Genomic DNA, 17,332 nt, shown 5'->3' on the forward strand with positions numbered 1-17,332 from the left:
TTTTTCAGTAAAACTGGTTTTATAGTCATGAGTGGGAAAGGGCAGGTTGAGTCAAGGTGAATCTTAAATTGGGCGTACCTGCCTGCTATTGCTGTTCCTTCAACTGAGTGCTGCACATCATGGGCTCTATCTGTGAGAGAAAAATCTCGGTGCTTGGTGTCCTTGCATGACATGGAGTTTTGCATGTAGATCGATTTAAAATGTACCTCTTGTTTACATAATTTGCATAATTTTAAAAGATAATGTTGCCAAACTTTGGAAATGTTAATGTTCAAACTGAAAATCTCCACTACATGTAACTTTCTTCCTCTGGATCAGTACGTGGTTTATAATCCCAGCCAGTGGTTTGATCTGTTCCAGTGTCAACTGCCATGTGCTCTGCTTCAAGGGGGAACTAGTCTTTTGTGAATTTTTTGTACATAAGTATTTGTTACAGATATTTTAGCAAATGCTTTCTATTTCTCTTGCTTGTGCATATCTTGGCTGGCGTTACAGAAAAATAGTGCAAACATTATTTCCTTACTGGGGAATGAGGGTTTTTTTTCTTTTTTAAGTGTGTTTGGGTGGGGGGGAGGGTGGTTTATGTTGAATGTTTAGTTTTTCTTCTGCATGAAACATCATGTTGTGGGATCTTTAGACAACTTCATACTGTATGAATAAAAAAAATAAAATATTTGGAACCTGAGTGTATTCACAGTGGTCTTTGGTGGGCTTCACAGCCATTAGTCTTTTTTTTCATTCTTCTGGATTTTTTAAAAAACTGGTAAATTGATGTATTCCATAGGTAAAAACAAATCTGCATTATCACTTCTAGGTGTACATACCCTGAAGTTAAAAAGCAGGGACTGTAACGGGTGTGCCACAGTCTTTCCACAGCAAGGGTTTGCTAAGTACTGTTCTTTAGCCTCCGGCACGCGTGTTTATTTGTATACCCACAAATACGTTCATAGCAGCAGCATTTACAGTAGCCAAAAGGTAGAAGCAACCCAGATGTACCTGACAGATGGTATACATATAATAGAATATTCAGCTTTAAAAGGAAGGAAATTGATACATGCTACAACAGGGTGAACCTTGAAGACATTGTATAAAACTAGAGGCCCGGCCGGATGCATGAAATTGTGCAAGGGGCTTAGCCCTCGCAGCCCCAGCTGCCTCGACCAGCCCTCAAACCCCCAGCTTCATCCAGAAGGTTGTTCTGCTGTTTGGTCTAATTAGCATATTAGCTCTTTATTATATAGGATAAGCAGTTACAAAAGAACAAATACTGTGTGATCCTACTTATATGAGTTCCCGGATTTCTCAAATTCAGAGAAAGTAGAATGGTGGTTGCCAAGGGTCAGGAGGTATTGGGGAATTAGTGTTTCATGGGTACAGTTTCAGTTAGGGAAGGTAAACTTCTGGAGATGGATGATTGTAATGATTGCACAACAGTGTATACTTAAAAATGGTTAAAATGGTAAACTTTATGTGTTTATCACAATTTAAAAGTGAAATAGCATCTCAATCTTTCTGGATAGTTTCCAGGACTTAAATATTGTTCAAACTCATGTGTCTTGCAACATTATTCCTTAGTCTTCAAAAATTTCCCACAAACTCAAAAATCTTATTGTATTTCATAATGTTTAAAGCCCTTTGCCACTTCAACCTTTCACTTCCCCTGGGCATTATAAATCTATCAGCTAACCAGATCAAATGAGCAATTCCTTGTTCTCAAACCTACAGATTTACTTGGTGTATTTGACCAAATAAGTAATTAACATTTCCCCATGAGCATTTTACAAGTTGTAGGATGGCTATGTACATTGTCACTGTATACTTTCAGTAATCTAACAGTAAGCATGCTGGCCCAATCTTAACATGGCTGAGATCAGGAAAGTTAGGTCCTTTTCCCAGATTCTTGAACATGAGCTTTCTTCTCTATCATCCTAATTCTATGTAGCATGAGTATTGAAACCCAAATCTTCTGGAACGACTAGGAGGAAACACCTAAGCCTCCTTCCTCCCTTACCAGCCACTAAGAAAAGACTACTCATGTCCATTCTCCAGCTAATAAGTAAATTGTTAGTCAGAAATTGTGCTAGATAGTAGGATGAGAGGCAGACACTATAATTACAGTATAGCATGACAAATGGCATAGAAACATAGACACCATGGCTAAGGTTTGAGGTGTTAGATTTAGTGATTTGATCCAGGTTCTTAAGATCAACTATCACTGTGATGATCAGATTTATCTCTTGATTCCTCCTTCGTTATTCCCATTACAAGAATTGAGTTTCCTCTAACATTTTGTCTCCCTTTCAAACCCCAAGTACTACTGCTCTCCTAGGGAGGTACCCAGAACTCAAGGTGCTAAATCAGAGTTCAGTGTCCCAAGTTTATGAATATAAAGAGATTTGCTACCATCTTACATACTCTTCATGCTGCTGCGTCAGCAAAGGATAAAAAATTACTTGGGGTGGGAAATTCTTCCAGCAATTCCTCAATGGATTCCTACTAAAATATGTAAGTATATCCAATCCCATAAAATGTACAGACTAGACTGTAACAGTGGCACGTGTAACTGATATAAATGAAACAGCAGCTGAATACTTTTTCTTACATGAACTTTAGTTATTTAGGCAGACACTAGTTAAAACAACTATTACACTTGTAGAACATATTTTCTTAGGAGTAAAAACATCACTTTACTACTTAGAAGAAATAAACCCAACTTATATACTTATGTGGAAAATAACATGTCAACCTTGTATTGTGATAAAAAATTTTAATTTTACAAGTGGCAAAACAGGTAGATTAGCCTTTTGGTTCACACATTGTAGCCAAACTGCTGCTTATAACCTGATTCTAAAATAGTCACATCACCAGTATTGAGGGACATGATTCAGAGAGGTTTTCTGGGAATAGTTCTTTAATTACAACTCATAGGGAAGAAATGTTTATAAATCTATAATTTAAAAACAAATTCAAGTAGAAAAATATTTCCTCCAAATAGAACTAGAAATTATGCATGTAACTTAAAATAAGATAAATTGTAATTAATGGTTAAGTATAATAATGGTCTGAAATTTTGATACTTAAATTATCCTCAAAGCTGTTGAATGAATACTATCAAATTTTTCCTTTCGGGTTTATGCTTCTGGCTAAGAACTGACAAACAGAGACTGAGGTTTAAAGTGACCGAAAATTCTTCACATGGTTTCTTGGGACCATTTGTAAGCTCTCTTTCTCTACAGTCCAAAGACAAGAAAAAGTTTCTGATTTGAAATCAGAATCGATCTGCTGCTCTGCTAGCCACAGCTCGAATATTGCCATAAACCTTTGATGGAGGATTTCCTGTAGAGGAAACAAAACAAGCTTATTTATCTGTAGAAATATACTCACATATATAGAAACTACATGGAAAACGGTCTACAAAACTCTAAAAGAACAGGAACATTTTCCATTGGGTCTATTTTTAATCAACAAAAGGCCTAAAAAGGAAACCATATCCAAATATTCTAAAAAAAAACCCATTTTAAATCATAAGAGCCAACATTTTTAGGAAGGAAGCTAGTCAGACCTGGGCAACAAGGGAGAATCTCCCGTGTTTTCTGAGTACAGTGCTACACTCCCTGTAACTCCTGACCGAGTTACTGACGCTGATGCCCTGTGGGAAATGGGACCAAGTGGATTAAGCTGACTGGTGCTGATCAGCAGCAGCTCCCTTTTCGTTGAACCTAAAATACGGTGTCATTGCCTGATGCTCTGGGATGGCTTTTCTGTGCACGTCATTCATCAGGGAAAGGCAGTGAAGATGTAAGCAATATAAGCCAATAAGTCCTCTCGCTTTAGCAGACATGAAATCCAAGCAAAAAGATTCCTACTTCTCTCAGGTTCTCATTTGCCAGCCCCCAGGAGTCTCTGTTTGCTATCTTTAACATTTCTCTAAACTGACTTGCAAATCTGGTTTACTCTAGGTCCTCTATTCTTTGTAGAGAAAATACAAAAAAATAAACTATTACCCAGGATGAGGTTGCAAATGGCAGTTCTTGCCATCTTGATGTTTTGGAAAGAGCCAAGGATATGAACTTTCCTGCAAGAAAAAGTGAGACAAGTTACCAACAAAATACATTTCCTTTACTAAGTCTTGTAATCCAGAAACTGAAAAATCATAAATACAGATTTCTAAGTAAAGGCTGTGATGATGGCTGCAAACTCTGCAAATATGCTAAGAACCCACTTTGAAAGGGGGAATTTTATGGCCTGTGAATTATGTCCCAATATAAAAAATATTAGAAAATACATAAACATAAAAACAAAACTAAGGTATCAGATTTTGGGTAAATAATGACCAAAATAATGTGTTACGGCTTCATACACTTGTTTTCCTTTAATCCTCACAGGAGAATCATTAGGTAGATGCTATTACCGTTTTACAGATGATGAAAATGTTTACAAGAAACCTGTTCAAGATTATACACTGGCAGAGCTGGGATTATTGATTACCCAGAAATGCAAGAAATACTGTACTTAATTAAAACATCTTTGGATTTCTACTATATAGCTTTGTAAGATTATCTAAATCTCTTCAGTACTCACACCCAGACCATTTTAATGGGAGTTCCTTGCTGAATGACTTAAAGATCTAAAGAGAGCATTCTGCCTTTTCAACTCATCTTCCAAAATTTCAGTAAACCATCCGAAATCGGCATTGGGAACATCAAACAGAACCCTCTCCCCGCTCCCCACCCCCCCCACCACATAGGCTCAGGTATTTCTGCAAATGGGGTAAGAGTGAAGCTACTAACAAGAAAATCAGTTAAAGTCTATTCAGATGATCCCCAGGTTTTCTTCCCCATTCTGTGCAAACAGGCAACCACCCCTCTAACTCTGACGAAATTACTGGGGGGAGAGGGGAGTTGTTTGTTGGAGAAGGTAAAAAAAACATGGGTACCAGGCTCAGCTGAAGAAGAATCATGTTATAAACGGACAATGTCAAGCAAACATTTGCACAATGTCTTCCATAACTGGGCTCCAAAGCCTGGCAGCAAGTTAATACTGAACACTGGTCTAACCAAACCCATAATGTACGGACAGGATGGTTCGGAAGAAGAGTAAACTGGATTGTGAGAAAGGCTGAGTGTGTGGAGTGGAGGGGAGGGGTGAAAGAAAGCTAAATCCTTATCATTTATAGTAGTGAACAATGAATCTGAAAAAATTAAGAAGCTGGCATATAAATAAGATATTTGGAAATATGGAGATAAATAATTTTTAAAAATTCGCTGAGTTGAAATTGACTCTAAAGAGGAAATGGAGGTAGGCAGTAGAGATTTTTGGCTTTTTAAAATATGTGTATGTCTAACTAACAAAAATAGAATTCTTTTAAGCATGAAAGATGAGAACACAGAGACAGCAAGAATATATAAAGCGTCAGTAGTTTTCCTACTAAAACAAAGTAATGGGGCAGTAGTTGGAATGGCATGGAGGTCTCCGGACATACAGGCAACATGACTTCCTCTCTGATTTATCTGCACATATATGGAGCAAGTAGTTTTTAGTTTTATATCTTGCTCACATTATATTGTATTTTACCAGATTAGCAACTCATCCAAAATAACATTGAGAGGTGTGTAACAGCCCACTTTATGGCTAGATCATAATTAATCTAAATTGTTCAACTTGTGAATTTCCAATTAGCCTATTTGTAGCAAAAACTACCAGATAGTACATTTCTTTAATTTTGAGTAATTCAATTTACAAACACACACACAGAAGATCTAAGAAGCAATTCAATAGCAACATTATTCATAATAGCATCAAATTGAACATCCCAATGTCCATCATCTGTGGGTGGATAAACAAAATGCAATATATCCATACATTGGACTGGTACTTGGCAATAAAAAGGGATTGCTGATACATCCAACAAAATGGAGAGAGTCAAAACAACTAAATGAAGCCATATCCCAAAGACTACAGACTGTGACTTTCTAGGAAAGGCAAAACCGCAGTGACACAAAGTAGATCAATAAGTGCCTGGGTATGGGTGCTGCAAAGGTACACGGGGAACTTTTGGGGAGAAGGAACTGTGAGTGAAGTGGGATTACAGAACTAGTACCTCTGCCCAAACTCACTGAGCTGTGTACTTAGAACAGGTGAATGTTACTGTATGTAAATCATTCCCCAATAAAGCTGTTAAATTATTTCAACGAGTACATTTTTTAAGGTAATGCTTATAAATACTTATAAGTTTAAGATGTATTACCCATAATACGATTAACAAACCAGTTCATTTTTAGATTTCTAAATTAACAAGTTTTTAGGGCTATCCTATATAATAAAAGGCTAATATGTGCCCTAACCGGTTTGGCTCAATGGATAGAGTGTCGGCCTGCAGACTCAAGGGTCCCAGGTTCGATTCCAGTCAAGGGCATGTACCTTGGTTGCAGGCACATACCCAGTAGGGAGTGTGCAGGAGGCAGCTGATCGATGTTTCTCTCATCGATGTTTCTGACTCTCTATCCCTCTCCCTTCCTCTCTGTAGAAAAACCAATAAAAAATATTTTTTAAAAAAAAGAAAAAAGAAGAGGCTAATATGCAAATTGTCTCCTCAGGAGTTCAACTGCTCGCTATGATGTGCGCTGACCACCAGGGGGCAGCGTGGAACGAAGGAAGGCCCTGATTGGCCCTGATCATAGGCCAGGCCTAGAGACCTTACCTGTGCTCGAATTTCATGTACCAGGCCTCTAGTATTTTAATATGTGGTATACATTTCACAATTTCTGAAGTTTCTAGTTCAAAAAAACTTCCCCTGGCTCCCTACTCCCAACTCTAGACTCAATTCATAAAAGATCAAAATTATAATACACCTGTCCTCAGGTACAGAGGTCCACCAAAGTAGTGCTATAGTTATTCTTTAAGTACAAAAATAGTTGAGCCTCTCAGTTTAGAGCAAAGATGAGACAATTTCAAATAAAATTATTTTTGGATTGGGTAGCAGGCAACGGCTTTGTCTCCCAACTTTGTGCATTATATAATCTCTGAGCCATCTGCTAGTTATCCAAACCTGGCAACAGAGCAGCTTCAACCTCATGGAGGGGTAATTAGACTTCCTGCACCCTTACATTAAGCCCGTCTCATCTTATTTATGTCCCCATATGTTCTCTAGTTTCTGCCCAATGTGACTACTCACCTTCCTTTTAGGAAGGGCCTTTAAATACATATTTTAAAAGGAAATCTCATCAATAGCATTTGCTCTCCCCTACTGACTTAATAGATTCCCCTGAGAAACTATTTACATTTTCACCTGTCCTATAACTCCTTTTAGTACTGGTTCCAAACATTCCCTTCATGCTAACTGAGGAAAAAATTTCTAAGATTTTCCTAACTTAATCTGCTTTCAAAGTAAGTAACTATTCATCCAGAACCATATGCTGACAAAGATTTAGTGGCAACCCTATGCATAAAATGCAACTTTTATGACCTTCTGAAAGGTCATTTTATCTTTATGACCAAGCAAAAGATCAAATGTAAATTACAACAATAATTTTCTTCAGATCACATACTTACACATCAGCTAGAACTATCCGCGTCCGTGTCACATTCTCTATGGTGAATTTGGTTTTTCCTCCTTTGCCAGCGATTCTCCCTATTGCCCTTGACAGGTGGTCTCCCTTTAGAGGCTTCACTAAATGAGAAAAGCAAGACCTCAAGAGGCGAGCCATTCCAGTACCCCACCCACTTCCACATAAAGTGCAATCTTTAATGCAATTTCCCTCCTAACAGACATGAAATATGCATTTTTTAAAAAAAGCTGCTAATAATCCAGCTCAACCAAAGCTTTAGGAAAGTTGAGACACACACAATACAAAAGGACAGTATTTCATTACAAAAGACCGCCATACACTCACCATCTGTAATTTCAAAGGACTCTAAGAAGAGGTCATCCAACCTAATGAGAGCAAGTGCATCCTACAATATAAAAATAAATACTGTGAAGCCCTTCCATTTAAATCCCTGAGAATGAGTATTAAACTAAAATACACAAATTCTGGAATTAGAAAATTCATATTTAAAAAAGTCCCAATTCATTGAAACATTCATTTTGAGTATTTTTCAAGCGCCTATTTCAGATGTCATGAAATCACTCACCTCTACCTGAAACCCGAGAATAAAGGCTTTCACAAAATCGGCGGCTTTTGTCAGGGCGCTAACGTCCTTGGTTTCTTTACAAGTCTGTTTTAAAAGAGGCACACATTATAGGTGGTGATGAGAAAGATAATATTCTAACAGAATACTAGGAATGACCTTTCCCTTTATTGTAATTTTCTTCACCACCACGCTTTCCCCAGTGTATTCTCCATGACCCAGTTTTTGCTGAGGTAAGCACTGCTTAACTTGCAAAATAAAACTTTCCCAACTCCAGAGGTAGACAGTTCCACCAAAATGCTGTCAAATGACTGTACTCCATCCAGATCTGACTTGGGCTTACCAGCAAGATCCCTCTGGCACAGCTGGAATGCACGCACGCTGGAGAACGTCCTCAGACCAGCCCCTCAATGCGTCAAAGCCCAAGCCAGTTGTCTTATCTTTCAATACAGTCTTCCCTGCAAGTTGTGATCTACTCTCCCAACTTCAATCATGTATGTACTGATGTTTCCCACAGCAACAACCCCAGTACTAACTACTGAGAGTGGTGTAAGCAGGGATCCTACCCTCAAAGAGTTCACTGGATAATCACAGAGACAGCTATTCATAACATGCCCACCACTGTAAATGACATGCATTATAAAGGTGCTTTCTGTACTACAGCTCTAAGCTTCATGACAACCCTACATATTAAGTGATATAAAGACTGATGTTCGAGGCAACTAAAGTACTAAAAGGTGAAAAAGGTAAGATTTGAACATAGGTCTGATTCCAAAACTGTTATTTCCACTCTCCCACATAAGGTCACAATCTAATTGAGGAGACCACATCCGTGACAAATTTGAAACCATACAGGGTTGTATAAAAGCAGACCCTGTATGAGTCTGGTTTTAAAACTGGATCCTATCCCAATCCTCTACATGACCTTGAACAAGTCCCATAAATATTCTAGGTCTTAAGTTTTCTCATCGTAAAATAAGGGCGCCAGGGTAGGAGATGCCAAGAGGTCCCTACTAGTATCAAAATTCACTTATCAGCTTGATGACTTTGGCCAAGATACTCCTTTGACCCTGTTTCCCCACATCCATCAGATGGGAATATGTCATCTCCCTAACAGGGCTGTCCGAAAGGCCAAAATGGTGTAGCATGTGCTAAAGCACCACTATGTGCCTGGCGTATAACAGCATCAACAACTGTTAGTGGGACCCAGACTGAGGGTGCTGCAACCCATATGACAGCGAAACACAGTAACATTTTGGCCCTGAAGGCATGACTGGAAAATGGACTGATCAAAAAGGAGAAAGGACTTGAGCTAGACCCTAAAAGATGAAGGGGACTGAGACAGGATGACAAAGGGGGTAGGGAGGAGAGGGTCTTCGTTACCAAGGAAAGCCACCCATATGTATGGATATAAAAATGTTCAGAGAGATGGTGGGACAAACCTGGGACTGGGACTCCTACTTGAAAGGCAAGTTCAGTCCGAAACGTAACTCTTGTGTTTCAGAGACACTGAGGATGCCAGGTCATCACAATAAAAGCAGTGTGGTCTGGGAAAATTAATCTGGCTCGGCACAGGGGACGGAGTGGTGAAAGATGATGTAAAGCAAGGAAGCAAGGGAAACCTGTCAGGAAACAGGAAGTTTTGGCACGACGCCATGAAAACCTGAATGAAAGTGGCAAGGAGGTCTACTGTCAAGTTCTCTCTTTCAAACGTTACCAACTATTTAGAGCGCCTCTCGGCTTTATTCCATTGTTCTAGTCTCTCTGTGGAGATGGGTCTACAGCAGTCCTGATGACAGCACAACAATCCTCAAAAAGACAGATTATAATTGATTTTGGTCTTTGATTCTGATACAAAGTTGGCACTCAGAAAAAGAAGCTCTAAGTCAATTAATTTTGATTGCCGAACCACTGGGCTGACACCATGGGAAAAAATATATACACGTGGTAGTACTGTATATATATATATATATAATTTGTACTTATTTCTAAGATACATTTTCCCCAAATACCAATAAAACAGATAGTGCAGCAAGTACTTCAGCTCATTATTTACAAACTTCTGTTTATGATGACCTCTCTTCAGCTGGCCTTTTCTCAGTTCAACACAGAACATGATAAAAAAAAACCATGCAGAGCATAACATAACCACTATTTTGGTATGATCTCAGGCTCAACTTATGAACTCAACTAATATGTGTGTTAAATGCAAACTCACTAAGTTAGAAAACTGGGAGAAAGTCACTTAACAAAACGAGTCCCACGGAGGAAAGTCTATTCCTGCATGTTCATCCCTGTAAACCGTATTTGGAAATGGTTGGCGTTCTCCATACCCTGATTTCTACATTCCTCGATTTCAAGTTAAAGCGAATCTGAAGTCCCAAATGTTCTACGATAGGAGTAAATATCTTCATCCAGTTCTCTTTCAATGGTGTGTATCTGTTAGCTGGGACTGGAATTTTCCTTGTTTCTTCTTTCCCATCCTGCAAGGAAAGAACGCACAATTGAGATGCCTGAAGGAAGAGGGGTGGAGCTGTAACTTGACAACTGATCCGCACAAAAAAGCTCCCTTTCTCTGAACGAATTAAACGTCAGCGGAGTCACGTCTGCAGCCTCACGATCACCACCGACTTGGCCTCCCCCAGGTCCCTACCCGACTCCCGTCCCGGGTCCCGCCAGTACCAGGAACCCGTCCCCGGAGAGGGGCGGGAACACGGGCCTCTTCGCCGGCCGGGCCTCCTCGGTGTCCATGCGGCTCGCGTCCCCGCCCTCCCCCGCCGCGGACAGCTCCTCCGCCTGCCTTTTCTTCGCCCTCCGGCCACCCTTGCGGGTGACCTGGGTGAAACCGTCCTCGGCCACCGCGCTCTGTGCCTCCATTGCGGCGGCCATCCTCAGGAATCTCCAGCCTCCGCAGGCGCTTCCGGGTGGAACACGTGCGCCACTGCACTGCGCAGGCGCACCACGTGCTCGCCAACCAGCCGCAGGGCTCCGCCCCCTTTCCTAAGAGGTCCCCACGCCGGGGACCTGAAGCAGGATTTTTGTGTGAGTTTGCTGGGGAAGGAAGGGGGCTGTCCTAAAATATGCCGTATTCTTATGGTCGCCTCTGGCCCCGCTACTCAACGCCAAAGCATCTTGTGGCCTGGAATCTGTGTATATGCTAAAGGCAGTAGGCAAAGGCGATACCTAAGTTTGTGTCACCGGTGAAGGAAAAGCTCGTGGGATTTCAGTAACGCATCTGGTATTATCCGAGACAACTAAGTCCAACTGGCTAGGGCGTCAGGGGGCGAGTACGGCGAGCGGAAGGGACAAACCGTCCCAACTGTTTGGGGTCTGGTTTCCAGGTTAGGGTCTGGGCAGAGGCTGAAAGTACCCGTTGGCGGAGGACAAGTCGGCTGGACCATGTCGGCCTTCGAGAAGCCCCAGATCATTGTCCACATCCAGAAGAGCCTCAACTACACGGTGTTTGACTGTAAGTGGATGCCCTGCAGCGCCAAGTTTGTGACCATGGGCAACTTCGCCCGGGGCACCGGCGTCATCCAGCTGTACGAGATCCAGCACGGGGACCTCAAGCTGCTCCGGGAGGTGGGTGCCGGGCGAGACTGTCCTCGCCCAGGATCCGGGGGTACCGCTGGGGGGCGAGTGCGGATTCGGAGTGCGGGGTCTGCCTTACGCCGACGCCTCCGTCCAGGGTCCCGCAAAAGCACCGCTCGAACGGAGCGGAGTTGATCGCAGATGGAGCCGTGCTGCATGCTGTTTCCCGAGCCCAGAGTTCTCCTCGGCGGCGAGTCCATCCGCTCCCGCCCGGCCCCTCCTCCAGCGGCCCCTGCGGTGCAGCGCGAGGCCTCTGGAAGCGACGGGACGCGTTCGGGTCTGAATGCGAAGCCCTTCGGGGCAGCGCGCAGTTCGTGGAGAGTCTGCGAATCGGGGGGTCTTCGTAAAATGCTTTTCCATGCAAACAAAGCCAGAGCTGGCGCCGGCTTGCCTGCCGTGTAATTGCAGGAGACAGATCCCCTAACTTCACATTTATTCTTTCCACAAGTGTCAGTTGACTGCCTGGTATTCCCGGGCGTGTGAATGACAGTGTCCCCAATCTCAGGGGGAGAGAATCGGTCAAATAATCACACCAACAATGCGTCAGTGCAAACCAAGATGAATTCTCAAACATGAAAGAACACGGTGCTGTGAGAGTAAGAACAACCCCCTCTCTTCCTCGCTGAAATCAATAGTAGAAACTAACGAGGCCGCACTGAGTCAAGGACGAGGTTTCCCTGGGAAACGGCCGATGCGGAAGCTCAGCCACGGGAGAAAGTCTCTTCTTAAGAAACAGGAGTGGTAAGCAGGGACCAAACGTTGCAACACCTATACATACATCACATAAAGTTTATGCCTGTCGCCCCCTGAGAATAACAGCATCATTGAAGGGCTTTAAGCAGTGTGTGGCTTGATCACGTTTACACGTTTTAAAAAGATCAGCAGTGAACGAATTTAAGAATCATGTTAACTAACGTTTTTTATACCTGTTTACCGTTTTAAAAAGCGCCTTGATTTGGGTTACCTGGACAAAATGATCATGCTCAGGCGTGTAGGGTTGTCATAGGCTGCGCAGCGGTTCTCAACCTGTGGGTCGCGACCCCTTTGGCGGTCGAACGACCCTTTCACAGGGGTCACCTAAGACCATCCTGCATATCAGATATTTACATGACAATTCATAACAGTAGCAACATTACAGCGATGAAGTAGCAACGAAAATAATTTTATGGTTGGGTCACAACATGAGGAACTGTATTTAAAGGGCCAGAAGGTTGAGAACCACTGGACTACAGGGAAGGTTGACAGCTCCGGGGATCAAAAGCTATAAAGAGAATCTGCTTGGAGGAGTCGGAGGTTAAACTGGTAAGTAAAGGATGAATGTAGTTTCGATAGGAAGCTTAGATTAGAAGGGCCCCATCCCACTTTAAACGTCTGTGAGTGTCAGTTTTCTTGTTCAGTTTGTCTTCTCTAGTCAGGGACTCAGTAAATGTGGCTTGTTCTTGTCTCTGTTTCCTTAAGTTGCTCACCACTCGCCCCAAGTCACCGGTTGCTGTTGTAAGGTCCAGTTCAGATGATTTGATTTCTGGAGTCCCTTCCCGATCCCCACGCAAAGCAACCTTTCTTACATTGCGTTCCTGTGGTATTTACTCTCTGGGCCTGAAATACATCATTCTGTTCCATTTATCTCTAGATTGTAAGCTCCTGGAGAGAAAGAATGGTGTCTTTTTTAAAAAAATATTTTTTTATTGACATTTTAGAGAGAGGGAGAGGGCCAGAGGAAAGACTGAGAGAAACTTTAGTGTGAGAGCTGACCATCACTGGGTTGCCTCCTGCACGCCCCCTACTGGGGATTGAGCCCGAAACCCTGGCATATGCCCTGATCTGGAATTAAAACCAGTGCAAGGGACGACACCCAGCCAACTGAGCCACACTGGCCAGGGCAGTGTCTTTCTTTAATATGGTATGTAAGGAGCAGTAACTCAGTAAATTACTTATTAAAAGAATGAGTAAATGTATGTCTGTAAAGGATATAACTTGGGTATTTTATTTTTTCCCTTTAAATTTTGTTTTGTATTGGTTTCAGGTGTACAGCTTAGTGGTTAGATAATCATACACTTTACTTAGTGTAACTTGGGTAATTTAAATATTAGTTTATTGATTATACGATTGGGATCGGGGTCTAAACAAATGGGAAACATTAGAATAGCACAGAGAAATTTAAAGGTGAAGTATTAGAAACAAATACCAGCCAAAGCTCAACCAGAGAGCATCTCCAGACTTGACTTCTTTTTTTTTTTTTTAATGTATTTCTTTATTGATTTCAGAGAGGAAGGGAGAAGAGAGAGAGAGATAGAAACATCAATGATGAGAGAATCATTGATTGGCTGCCTCCTGCACAAGCCCTACTGGGGATCGAGCCCACAACCCAGGCATGTACCTTTGGCCAGGATCGAACCTGGGACCCTTCAGTCTGCAGGCTGACGCTCTATCCACTGAGCCAAACTGGCTAGGGCTTGTGACTTCTTTTTTTATAAGACTATGATTTGTATACATTGTAGGAATACACTTGTTCCAAAAGTGAAATAGTGCTCTTTGGTCTTTTCTAGAGTTTCTAGAGGATTCTAATGAGTTTTTCAAATAAATTTGCTTTTTAGCAAAAGTAATGAGTTAATGATAGAACATTTCAGAAATATACAGGGTGACCTCAAAAGTGTATACACACTGTGAATAATTATAAAGGCAGTGTTTATTAAAATACATTTCATTTTCAAAATGTAATAGAATCAGCTGTTAAAGTGTCTATATTTTTTTTTGGTGGGGGGGGACATTCTGTAGATAGGAACAGAGGAAAATTAATATCATCCGTGATCTTATATTTGACCTGTATCTAAGGACTATTCTGAAGAAGGACCAGAACTATTTAATTAATGAGTTCTTTCTCCTAAAGAGCCTGCTGTCTAAAGAGAATAAAACAAATGGGAAAACATTTAAGAATTTACCTTGTATTTGGATGTGATGATGCACTGGGAAAGAATATAGATTAAGTACATGTTCAGTGATTCTCAACTCTTAACGTGTATTGTTGCTGTTTGTGTGTGTGTTTTAAGATATTCATGCGTTGGTCCCACCCTTAGAAGTTCTAGTGCACTGGGACTCTTGCATTTAGACTAGGGTGAGGTCTGGACATCAGTATTTTTTTCAGCTTCCACCAGATGATTCTAATGAGTACCAGGGTTGACTTCAATGGGGCTAGAGGAATTATTTTATTACAATATTAGGTTGAAGACTTGATTCTATCATTGTGGGACCACCTCAAATCAAAGCCTGTGCATCCAAGACAAATAGGAAGGAAGACAATGAATCTTTGTTGGTGCCTTCCTTAGCTTGTTATTAAAGATTAATGGGAATGACAGCAAGGCCTCCATACACAGTTGAGCAGTTAGTTGCATCACCCATGGATGTCTGGCCAACAGTACGAGAGCTGAAATCTACCTCTTTCATCAAGCCTTACCCGTGAGACTTCATCAGCCTGTAAAAGGCACCTTTTTTCTAATTGGCACAAAGGACTAGGGGTAGTCCTGAAAAATGGCAATATAGTTGGGGATGTTTACACTTTAAAATTTAGTAATGAGCTAATACAGCTCTGCTTTTTAGCCCCTGTGGCACTGAATTCACTGCTTGTTAGCATTTGGTGGCTAAACCTTTTAATGTTAATTAAGTAGTGCCAGGATGTGGAGGAGGAAATACTGACAAGCTGTACTAGACCCACCCACAGACAGAACAAAAATATCTCTCACTAGAATTATCTATCATGGGCTTCTTTAATCATGTTAAGTTATTGTAGCAAAGAGAACCAACATCTGGGTCAAATACGACCATCATGGATGGTTACTTCCACTACCATATAGCAAAAGTTAATATATACTAACTAGAGGCCAGGTACATGAAATTCGTGCATGGGTAGGGTCCCTAGGCCTGACTGGCGATCAGGGTGGATCAGGTTCCCTGCCTCCCCGCCTCTTCCTTCCCTTGCTCCCTCAGCGCCCTGCCACCACCACTGGTTGCCCACCATTGATCATGCTGCCCCCTGGTGGTCAGTGCACATCATAGCAAGTGATCGAACTCCCGAGGGGACACTTTGCATATTTTTCTTTTATAGATAGACAGATAGATAGAAAGATAGATAGATAGATAGATAGATAGATATGAGGCAGCTTCCCGTGGCCTTCTAACCCTCTGAGTTCCTGGCACCATATTCTTGCCCATTAGGGCCCACCTACTTCTTACTGAGAGGGCTGTCTTCACCCTCTACCTCAGACTGTGGTAGAGGGCCATTACCCATGATTTAGAGCTGGGGAGACCCAAGCCCACTGTGAAATAAGTGGGAGGAGGGAGTGTGGAGCTGTTTCACCAGTTGGCATAAGCTGGAGCTGTGGATTAGTTTAACCATAGAAATTGTGTCCTCACATTCATTAGGTGTTGCATCACTATTACTATACTAGAGGCCCAGTGCACGAATTCGTGCACCAGTCAGGTCCCTCGGCCTGGCCTGCGGGATCAGATCGAAACTGGCTCTCCAACATCCCCCAAGGGGTCCTGGATTGCGAGAGGGTGAAGGCCAGGCTGAGGGACCCCACCAGTGTGTAATCGCGGCCGGTAAGGGAAGCAGGAGGTTGGCCAGCCAGGGAGAGACTGTGGGAGGGCTCCAGGGCATGTCCGGCCCGCCTCAGTCCCAATCAGCCAGACCCCAGCAGCAAGCTAACCTACCAGTTGGAGCATCTGCGCCCTGGTGGTCAGTGCACGTCATAGCAACCAGTTGAGCAGCCTTAGCATATCATTAGCATATTACGCTTTGATTGGTTGAATGGCCAACTGGACACAGCCCATTAGGCTTTTATTATATAAATATAGGATTATTTCAGGTACTTTTATTTGAAGGAAGGAGCAGGTGGGGAGGACGCACGTGATTTGAAAACTGACTCCTTTGTTTATTGACAAACATTTTGATTCTCGGTATTATCCCATTGTAAGATACTCTTCTTCATAAAATTGGAAAAATAACTGAAATAATATCAATCTAATACAGTGAATAACTGATGTCATCTTGGACAGCCTATGCATTAAAAAGAAAAACAATTAACATTCTGTGGTTCTGTGCTTCTCATCAGTATGGTCCTTTACAACCATGTTATTGTAGATGACTGGTTGTTTTTTTTTAATCTTTATTGTTGAAAGTATTCCATATGTTCACTTTTTTCCCCCATCGACCTCCTCCAGCTAGATAACTAATTTTGTTTAGGACAGTTCCAGGGAGTCTATGAATGCTTTGTTTTATACCTGGCTACACAGTAGCTGCCAATTTATCCCGATCCCAAGCCATGAGAAAGCTCAACAAGCTGAGGATTTCCAAAGCTTTGTACCATATAACGATGTCTTTTTAATCATGAAAGAAAAGTTTATAGTTTGTGTGAAGTGAATTTTCTTTTCTTTTTGTTTGTAAGTTGCTCTGTAAACCGTATATGGAAATGCCCAGCCAAACGTTGAAAGTGGCAGGGAAATTATTTTTTAAATTGTGTGAAGCAGGCCCACCTTAATGGGAGGGATGAAGATTGGCACAGGAACTGAAGGTTTTACAAGGGGAGGTGCCCTAGCAACTGGAGAATTCTGTGTA

General features: G+C 41.8%; 3 protein-coding genes across 3 annotated transcripts in view; 2 read left to right on the top strand and 1 right to left on the bottom strand.

Moving 5' to 3' along the window:
* The window catches only part of PPP3R1 (protein phosphatase 3 regulatory subunit B, alpha), a 27,115-nt gene extending 26,430 nt beyond the window's left edge, over positions 1-685 (top strand). The window contains exon 5 of the mRNA XM_006778520.2: positions 1-685. This exon is cut by the window's left edge and continues 1,434 nt beyond it. The gene's annotated coding sequence lies outside the window, so the exon portion shown is untranslated.
* Positions 686-2,750: 2,065 nt separating this feature from the next.
* On the bottom strand, positions 2,751-11,088 carry PNO1 (partner of NOB1 homolog). Its single transcript, XM_006778521.2, has 7 exons — positions 10,813-11,088; positions 10,464-10,613; positions 8,134-8,217; positions 7,893-7,953; positions 7,552-7,669; positions 4,005-4,075; positions 2,751-3,336 (listed from the first exon to the last, which is right to left on the bottom strand). The coding sequence occupies exons 1-7, from the start codon at positions 11,017-11,019 to the stop codon at positions 3,269-3,271; spliced, it is 759 nt and encodes a 252-aa protein (XP_006778584.1). The 5' UTR covers positions 11,020-11,088; the 3' UTR covers positions 2,751-3,268.
* Positions 11,089-11,150: 62 nt separating this feature from the next.
* Positions 11,151-17,332, top strand: part of WDR92 (WD repeat domain 92) — a 23,603-nt gene continuing 17,421 nt past the window's right edge. Inside the window, exon 1 of the mRNA XM_006778666.2 lies at positions 11,151-11,712. Coding sequence (XP_006778729.1) covers positions 11,530-11,712 — 183 coding nt within the window. The 5' untranslated portion in view covers positions 11,151-11,529. The remainder of the gene's footprint in view (positions 11,713-17,332) is intronic.

This window comes from Myotis davidii, unplaced genomic scaffold (genome assembly GCF_000327345.1).
Source record: "Myotis davidii unplaced genomic scaffold, ASM32734v1 scaffold6, whole genome shotgun sequence".
Taxonomy (NCBI): domain Eukaryota; kingdom Metazoa; phylum Chordata; class Mammalia; order Chiroptera; family Vespertilionidae; genus Myotis; species Myotis davidii.

Excerpts from the sequence above, each read along its gene's own strand:
- PNO1 (XM_006778521.2), bottom strand. The coding sequence starts at position 11,019 with ATGGCCGCCGCAATGGAGGCACAGAGCGCGGTGGCCGAGGACGGTTTC. Across the intron at positions 10,614-10,812 it reads TCTCCGGGGACGGGTTCCTG|GATGGGAAAGAAGAAACAAG; the intron begins GTACTGGCGGGA and ends CTTTCCTTGCAG. Across the intron at positions 7,670-7,892 it reads GTCCTTTGAAATTACAGATG|TGAAGCCTCTAAAGGGAGAC; the intron begins GTGAGTGTATGG and ends TTTCTCATTTAG.